This window comes from Cyprinus carpio, chromosome B17 (assembly GCF_018340385.1).
Source record: "Cyprinus carpio isolate SPL01 chromosome B17, ASM1834038v1, whole genome shotgun sequence".
NCBI lineage: Eukaryota > Metazoa > Chordata > Actinopteri > Cypriniformes > Cyprinidae > Cyprinus > Cyprinus carpio.
The window spans coordinates 327,918-337,763 of NC_056613.1; the positions used below are offsets into that span (position 1 = coordinate 327,918).

Here is a 9,846-nt window from a genome sequence, read left to right on the forward strand (position 1 = left end):
CTGTAGTGTAGTATACTGTAGTGTAGTGTAGTTTGGTGTAGCATAGTGTAGTGTAGTGTACAGTAGTGTAGTGTAGTTAGTGTAGTATACTGTAGTGTAGTGTGATGTAGTATACTGTAGTGTAGTGTATTGTCAGTGTGAGTGTGCGGGTGGGCTCTCTTGCTGGATTCTATCTGCAGGCTGGAGGTTCTCACTGTGGTGTAGTGTAATGTATTGTAGTATAGTGTAGAGTAGTGTAGGGTATTGTAGTATACTGTAGTGCAGTGGGGTGCGGTATACTGTAGTGTAGTGTAGTATAATGTAGTGTAGTGCACTGCAGTATACTGTAGTGTAGTGTAGTATAATGTAGTGTAGTGTATTGCAGTATACTGTAGTGTAGTGTAGTCTACTGTAGTGTAGTTTATTGTAGTATACTGTAGTGCAGTGGGGTGCGGTATACTGTAGTGTAGTGTAGTATAATGTTTTGTAGTGCATTGCAGTATACTGTAGTGTAGTGTAGTGTAGTCTACTGTAGTGTAGTTTATTGTAGTATACTGTAGTGTAGTGCTGTGCGGTGTAGTATACTGTAGTGTAGTGTAGAATACTGGGGTGTACTGTACTGTAGTATACTGTAGTGTAGTGTGGTGTAGTATACTGTAGTGTAGTGTAGTATTTTATAGTGTAGTGTGGTGTAGAATACTGTAGTGTAGTGCAGTGTAATGTAGTGTAGTGTAATGCAGTATACTGTAGTGTAGTGTGGTTTGGTGTAGTATTCTGTAGCTTAGTTTAGTGTAGTGTAGTGTATTGTCAGTGTGAGTAAGTGGCAGGCTCTAGGACCCTGCACTCCGCTTTCGTTGGACTCTTTGCAGCCTGGAGTCTCTTGCTGTGGGAAGTCTAGTGTAGTATACTGTAGTGTAATATAGTGCAGTGTAGTATACTGTAGTGTAGCATATTGTAGTATACTTTACTGTTGTGTAGCATGGTGTAGTATACTGTAGTGTGGTGTAGTGTACTGTAGTGTAGTGTAATATATTGTCATTGTAAGTGTGTGGCGGGTTCTAGGACCCAGCGTGCCGCTCTCGCCAGACTCTCTCCACAGGCTGGACTCTCTCGCCGTGGGGGGTGTAGTGTAGTACACTGTACTGTACTGTAGTACACTGTGGTGTACGGTATTGTAGTGTAGTATATTGTCAGTGTGAGTGTGCGGCGGGCTCTAGGACCCAGCGTGCCGCTCTCGCCGGACTCTCTCCGCAGGCTGGAGTCTCTCGCTGTGGGGAGTGTAGTGTAGTATACTGTACTGTACTGTAGTATACTGTGGTGTACGGTACTGTAATGTAGTATATTGTTAGTGTGAGTGTGCGGTGGGCTCTAGGACCCGCTCTCGCCGGACTCTCTCCTAGGGCTGAGTCTCTCACTGTGGGGAGTGTAATGTAGTATACTGTACTGTACTGTAGTATACTGTGGTGTACGGTATTGTAGTGTAGTATATTGTCAGTGTGAGTGTGTAGCGGGCTCTGTGACCCGGCAACCACTCTCGACGGACTTTCTCCGCAGGCTGGAGTCTCTCGCTGTGGGGAGTGTAATGTAGCATACTGTACTGTACTGTAGTATACTGTGGTGTACGGTACTGTAGTGTAGTATATTGTCAGTGTGAGTGTGTAGCGGGCTCTGTGACCCGGCAACCACTCTCGACGGACTTTCTCCGCAGGCTGGAGTCTCTCGCTGTGGGGAGTATAGTGTAGTATACTGTACTGTACTGTAGTATACTGTGGTGTACGGTACTGTAATGTAGTATATTGTTAGTGTGAGTGTGCGGCGGGCTCTAGGACCCGCTCTCGCCGGACTCTCTCCGCGGGCTGAGTCTCTGGCTGTGGGGAGTGTAGTGTCGTATACTGTACTGTACTGCAGTAAACCGTGGTGAACTGTACTGTAGTGTAGTATCAGTGTATTGTCAGTGTGAGTGTGCGGCGGGCTCTAGGACCCTGCGCGCCGCTCTCGCCAGACTCTCTCCGCGGGCTGAGTCTCTGGCTGTGGGAAGTGTAGTGTAGTGTACTGTACTGTACTCTATTATACTGTGGTGTACTGTACTGTAGTGTAGTATCAGTGTATTGTCAGTGTGAGTGTGCGGCGGGCTCTAGGACCCTGCGCGCCGCTCTCGCCGGACTCTCTCCGCGGGCTGAGTCTCTCGCTGTGGAGAGTGCAGTGGAGGAGAGGCGAGGACACGCTCGTGCTCATCAAAACACTTTTACCTGTTTTCTGCGGGATTAAAGTAGCACCCGAAGCAGCGAGCTCCTCCACAGCAATGCGCCGGAACCCTCAGTGAAACCCATCTCGGTAAAGTGTCTCTCCATTCAGTTTGATGTCAGTTATAGAAGCTCCGCTGCGCTCAATAGGATGCGGTTATTTCTCTCTCAGAGGCCTAAAATAAAAGACTCGAACTGTCAAATGAAACCGCCCCACACGGGGTGAATGAATGTACTGGTTTAGCTGCTGGTTAAAGCGGTGATGTCTAGTTTAGGAAGCGCAGGAGTGTCTTTATTCGTCTCTTTGTTCATCTGTCAGTTGTTACTTTGTGTCACTTAAAGCGCGCGCACGCGCAGGCCCAACGCCACAATGTTTAAATGTAGCAATATTCGAATGTTACAATGTTTCTCTCGTCGTTGTTTATATACATTCCGATGTCTCTGTACGTGACAGTCCTGCTGTGTTTACAAACGACATGTGCCTAACGGACTGAGACACGGTGTGTCCGTTTCTCTGTCTTCCTGTTAATATTTGATCATACTGTAATCTGAGGCGCTTGTGTTTACGTCGAAGAGCTGACTAACACTAATTACCACAGTACTACCATATTGTTTTGACACGTGTCGTGGTATTCTGTGAAGAGCGCTGGAGTAATATGGACATGGATGAATTGGATGTGAACATGTATAAGTGAATTCCAGTGTAAAAGTCTGTAGAGAGGGTCGTATGTCACATGACTGGATCTGAAGATGCTGACAGTATAATGAGAGGATCTCTGACTGTAAACACTCACACAAGCGCTGCTTTAGCTGATTTGTGGTTCTGTGCTGTGACTTCATCTAATCATGATGGCTCTTGTTTACTTCAGGCTTGTTTAGTCTTTGATTCTTGATTGGTTTTGATTATAGGTTGTGTGGAGCATTAAATCAGGACCTTGGGTTGGGTGTACAGTACCAAAGCTTCCACACACCTACTCGTTCTGCATGATTTCCACATTTTAGTGTAATAGTGAAGTCATTTAATCTATGAAATCACACAAATGGAAATATGGGACTGATTATGTGATTCAAACATGTGACACACCTTCATAAATTTCATCATTCTGTTTCAAATACTACATAAAATAATAAAAAAATCTACATTATGGAAGTACATATATAAAATAGTACATAATAATACATAAAATAAGTATTTTATATATATATATATATATATATATATATATATATATATATATATATATATATATATATATAATTTAATAATGATATAATATTTAAATAGTACTTACAATGACTTAAAAATAAAAGTTATTCATTTTTGCTGTACTATTTACAGATAAAACAAATAGAAAGCTATATTAAATAGATTTATTATAGATAGTTTATCTCTCTCTCTATAAAATATTTAAATAGCACATAAATACGTTTTTATTTTTATGTAAACTTATCTTAAAATAGTACATCAAAAAATTATTTGAGATAAAAAGGAAAAAGATTAAATAGGCATATGGATATTTTAAATCTAACATTTTAAAATCTAAATTTTTGATGTATGATAGATAGATAGATAGATAGATAGATAGATAGATAGATCAAAAGGTTTTTATAATCAGTCAAGTGTGTCCAAACTTTTGACTGGTACTGTATAATTTCTGTACATTTCTAACAGTCACGTCAAACTGAGGCCTAGACATCTTCTCATGCGAACACTAGTGCTGAGCCGTTAGTGAGGAGTCTCCTCGTCATGTGACCCGTGGGCGGATGAGGGATGAAGATGCTGGAAGATGCTAAGGGAATGTTTGACATTCTTCTGCGAGACATCTTCGAGTTCCTTCAGGTCCCGCTGACGCAAATGTGCCACCAGTAACATGCAGAATGTCAAGAATGCAGAAACTCGCTCGGACACAGTCAAGCGTATTGTGCGATGAGATGGAGCCGCTTGAATCAGTATGACGCAGAAGCACATCATGTGATATGACTGGCCTTGCCTGCTTGTTTCAGTCTGATTGGAGAGATCGCACTTCTGCTCGCTCCTGGGAACTTTACGCTGTAAAGAAAAGCAGAATGTTAAACGTGGGCTTGAAAAACAGAAGCACGAGTCTGTGCAGAAGTGTTTTATATGAGTCTGTAAATGCCGTTTTATCCACTCATATCCTCATCGACTGCATGTCTCTCATTTGCATTGAATGGAGTCTGAGTTTACAGACGCTAACAGAATCTTGAATGACTTTAGTCAGGGTGGGACGGCGAGCGAAGGGCCTCAGGCTCCGCAGAACATGTGACCCCGAGCAGGGTATTGGGTTCATTCAGATGGCCAGCTCTGGCTGCGTGCCATCCACTCGCTGTGTGTGTGTGTGTGTGTGTGTGGACTGCTGCAGTAAAAACACTCAGCTCATGTTGAAAAGCAGGTCTGGGTTTGCTGCTCAGGGTAAAAACATACTCGCTTCCGTCTTCATTTTTTTTTTTTTTTTTTTCATGAATCTCTTATTTTTATTTGGCTGTTTTGCAGTTGTACACATGAACTAAGATTATAATTAAAAAATTTGAAAATTATGTAACTGATTATATTAAATATGTGAATGTTGTAGTGATCAAAATATGTGACAACTCTCTTATAAATCAACCAATTTTATGAGGTGCATCTTAGGATGCTTTGGATAATATTAGATGTTATATTAATTTTGGTAACTAAAGGTAACTAATTTTGTTACCTTTACATTCATGAATATTGATTAATTTACACTGTCCCTTTTTTTGTGAATTAAATAAATTTATATGTGTATATATGTGTATGTATATATATATATATATATATATATATATATATATATATATATATATATATATATATTTAAATACAAAAAGTAAGTTTTCATTATATATATAATAATATATAAATAAAAACTTAGTTTTAAACTTTAACTTTCATTCATTATACATTTTTGATGTACTTTATACACATTTTTTTTCCCAATAATTGGATGTGCTATATATCGATACACTGTTTAGACTTTATATATTTGCTGTTTAGTTTAAAAAATATATTTTTAGAAGTTGTAAATAATTCAAAAGATTATTGGAGTACCCCCCCCCCCAAAAAAAAATAAAAATAAAAAATAAAACCCAACTAATTCAGTCTTTTATATTTATCTTTTCCCTATTTTTTTTAATGTAATATCCAGTAAATACATTAACCAAACACTATGATTAAATTCTAAAATTATATAACAGATTAAACTGCAAAAGTATTTTACTCAGTAATTGTGTGTACCAAATATTTGTTATATATTTGTATATATATTATTTTATGTATTATTTATGCAAAATATTTATTTTGTAGACAGCAAAATGCTTCTTTTGAAGTAAAAAAATATATAAATAAAAAGTTATACATAAAAAATTACTGGAATAGTATTTCAGGTTTTCTACTTCAAAATTTCATGTTTAATTCAATGTGTTACTTGCATTTTCTTTGTAATTATTTATGAAATGTAATAAATTTAGTCAAAATTGCTTCAAAGTAAAGCCTGCACTCATTTTTGCTAGTGTACACTGTAAAAATAGACTTTTCAAAGTTGGAAATAAAGATTCTTGAATTATGATTTATAAGAAAATACTATTTGAGTCTTTCGACTTCTACGCAATGATTTGTGAACATTTCAGTTATTGAGTGCAAATTTCTTCCTATTTTTTTTTAACTAGATCCTACCTGTTTTTGTTTGTTTGTTTGTTTGTTTGTTTTTCATTCTAAATTTTTATGGTGATGCTGTACAGATGGAAGCTGTCTGTGTAGGCGGCACACTAGATTTAGATCAGAGTGAATACGAGGAGTGTCATTTATGGGTGACTTTTGGTCCTTCATCTCCTGTCTGAACTTTGCTTATTGTAAATAACTGAGTTCCTGTAAAGCAGACAGTCGCTGGTCAACGCGTTTGTGTTTATTTACGATGGTGCCAACTTTTTTAAGTCGTCTTCCTTTAGCACAGGAAGTGGTGGCTTCTGCACTGAGCTTGATACTGTGTCACATTATCTCTGCGCTGAAGTCTGTCGGTCGAGCGCTGCAGACGTGCAGCAGTTGTTGTTGTGGAGAGTGAATTGTAATAATTTGATCGCTGATTGACTCAGAGCGTATCGAAAGTGTTTCGGTGAGGTTTTCAAGAGGACAGTTCAACTTCAGCGCAGTGCAGTCTGTTGTTAATACATTTAGATGTTTATTTTGAATTAGAACCTTTTATGAAGTTGTTGCTGAAGTTTTATAAAAGCAATAAGGCACTGAAAGTTGTGTTGGTCATATCACAGTGATTTTACCACAGAAAAGGGTTAATTTACTTAATGACTTCGCACTTAATGATAATGTTTTAGAAACAAGTCTTTTCTGCTCATCAAGGATGCATTTATTTGATCAAAATACAGCAAAAATTGTGAAATATTATTACAATTTGAAATAGCTGTTTTCTATGTGAATCTCTGTTAAACTGTAATTTATTTCTGTGATGCGCAGCTGTATTTTCAGCATCATTACTCCAGTCTTCAGTGTCACATGATCTTCAGAAATCATTCTAATATGATGATTTGCTGCTCAAGAAACATTTCTGATTATTATCAATGTTGAAAACAGTTGTGCTGCACAATATTTGTGTGGAAACTGTGACTGAACGTTTTATTTTTCAGGATTCACAAATGAATAGAAAGTTCAAAAGAACAGCATTTATTTGAAACAGAAATCTTTTCTAACATTATACATATCTTTACAGTCACTTTTGATCAATTTAATGTATCCTTCATGAATAAAAGTAGTATTTTGTTTCAGCTTTTTTTATGTCTTTTTCATTCATTGGGAGTTTCTGCACATTTCATAGTCTGTTAAAACCTAAAAGGTTTATTTTAAATAGATTTTTCAATGTATGCAGTGTACTTTAAAATTATTGTTTAAAATATTGATTCATGCATTCATCACACAGCACAGGTGGAGCTTTATAAACATAATCATGTAGAGTTATTTTCAAGGCTTAAATGTCTCCAGGCATTTGCTTTGAGTTTATTTGCATTTTGTTTGTCTAGAAAGTGTTTCTGTTTTTGTTAGTTCCCTGATGTATTTAAAGTGACAGTTCACCAAAAAATAAAAGGTTGTCAAGGAGTTCCAAACCTGTATGAGTTTCTTTCATCTGTTGAAGATAAAAGAAGATATATTGAAGAATATTGGTAACCAAACAGTCGCTGGTACCCATTGACTCATAGTATGGTAACAAAATACAGTGGAAGCCAATGGGGACCAGAAACTCATACAGGTTTGGAACAGCTTGAGGCTCAGTAAATGCTGACAGCTTTTTTTTTTCTGTTAAACATAAAAAAGACATTTTGCAGAATGTTGGCAACCAAACAGTTGACGGTACCCATTGACTTCCATAGTATGGAAACAAAATACAGTGGAAGTCAATGGGTACCATCATGTAACAACTTGAGGGTGAAATAATTCTCTATTTCTTCTATTGAACATAAAATGAAGATTTTTCAAAGAATGTTGGCAACCAAACAGTTGACGGTACCCATTGACTTCTATAGTTTTTTTCCCCATACTATGGAAGTCAATGGGGACCATCAAGGGTGAAATAATTCTTCCATCTTTTACTATTTCTTCTATTGAACATAAAATGAAGATTTTTCAAAGAATGTAGGTAACCACACAGTTGACGGTACCCATTGACTTCTGTAGTTTTTTTTTCCACCATACTATAGAAGTCAATGGGTACCATCATGTAACAACTTGGGGGGTGAAATAATTCTGCCATCACTAGGACTATTACTATTTTTCTATTGAACACAAACAGTTGACGGTACCCATTGACTTCCACAGTATAGAAACAAAATACAGTGGAAGTCAATGGGGACTGGAGTCTCATACAGGTTTGGATCAACCAGAGGGTGAGTAAATGCTGACAGAATTGTATTTTTTTGGGTGAACTGTCCCTTTAAGTGTTTAGATGTGATGAACAGCACTGGTTTAATTGGTTTTAAACGAGTTTGCTGGTCGTTGTGCCGCAGGTGACCCGTGTGAAGAGGCTTTACGCTGGCCGGATCGAAGCACTCGGCGGATCTGGATAGACTGACGGCCTGCCGCCGGAGAGCATGACGACGGACGTGGTGATCGTGAAGGAGGGATGGCTCCACAAGCGAGGTGCGTTGGCTCTTTAGCACGTATCGATGGGCTCTGATAGTGAGTTACATGAGAGAACAGAGCAGCTCAAGGCTTCCCTTCAGATCACAGAGGCTCCAGTAAACAAGTCACTAAAGCATCAAGAGTGCTGACAGAGTTCATGAAGAATCAAAGTTTCGTTTGATCGCCTGAATCTGGAGTTTCCCTGAAAGTCTTGGGACATTTTGAGTTTGTTTCTGAACTCCTACACAATCAGTTAAAGTCCACATGATCATAAATTCACCCTATTTACTGTACTCTTTGAATGCCTGTTACTGAGAATAATACATAAGTGATGTTATTCAAAAAACAAAATTGGTTTAAGCTTAGTTAGTGCATTGGCTAACATGAACTAACAATGAGCAATATATTAAAGAGCATTTATTATTTTTTGTTAATGTTACAGTGCATTCATGCAACTTTATTGCATTTTAATAATGTGTTGCTAAATGTCAAAATTGTAATCGTAATAATAATAAATAAGTTAATGATTAATACTTTTATTAAAAATAATATATTGGTAAAATGAATATAAAATCTAAGTTATTTGAAATTATTTAAATTGCAGTGTTATTATAGTTGACTAACAATGAGCAATATATTTTTTAAAGCATTTATTAATTTTTTTGTTCTTATGAATATAATATAATATAATCACAGTGCATTAATTAATTTTAATTTAGACAACTGTATTGCATTTTAATAATATATTACTTAATGTCAAAATAAACAATAATAATGCATGAATATAATTATAATAATAAATTAATACAATATTAATAAAATACATATAAAAATTAATTATATAAATTACTTATAATGCTTTAGACGTTCATTGCAGGGTTATTACAGTTAACTAAAACTGAAACTAGAAACATAAATACATAAATAAAATCATTTCTTTTTCTCACTGAATGTCCTGTTTCACTCTGAAATATGTCATATTAGTTTAGAAAAATGGGTCACGAGCCTCGTTTCCCATTGACCCAGGATGCTCCTTTAAATGACTTCTCTAGATTAATCAAACTCTCTTTGACTGTTTCTGTCTGCGCAGAGGATGCGTTCGTGTCTAGTGTGTGTGTGAACGTCCTGTCTGTGGTGACCAGATGCTTGTCACAGATGCAGTCGATAAGGGTTGTGTATTGCGATGGAAACTGCCACAAATGCATGAGAGAGATTTACATTATCAGTTTCTTGTATCAGTCTATCTTGCACGGTTTGCTTCTCTTGTGTCCAGTGTGACGTCTCATAGAAGCGGCCGCACTGAGAAAATACTTCTTTAGATGATTATTTAGCACCCTCATTCATTGAAAATTATGTCAATGAAAACATGAAGTCGGTATTAAATGAAAATTCACCGTATTTACTTTTTAATGCATGTTGTTAGTTGATTTGTGCGTGCACGTTTTAATTTTTACTTCATTTTTT

The 9,846-nt window shown here is 36.9% G+C and overlaps 1 protein-coding gene across 1 annotated transcript in view; it reads left to right on the forward strand.

Moving 5' to 3' along the window:
* Positions 1–2,009: 2,009 nt before the first annotated feature.
* LOC109107413 (RAC-alpha serine/threonine-protein kinase-like) overlaps positions 2,010–9,846 on the forward strand; it is a 55,805-nt gene continuing 47,968 nt past the window's right edge. The window contains exons 1-2 of the mRNA XM_042743135.1: positions 2,010–2,313; positions 8,268–8,400. Of these exons, the coding sequence (XP_042599069.1) occupies positions 8,352–8,400 (49 nt within the window). The 5' untranslated portion in view covers positions 2,010–2,313; positions 8,268–8,351. The remainder of the gene's footprint in view (positions 2,314–8,267; positions 8,401–9,846) is intronic.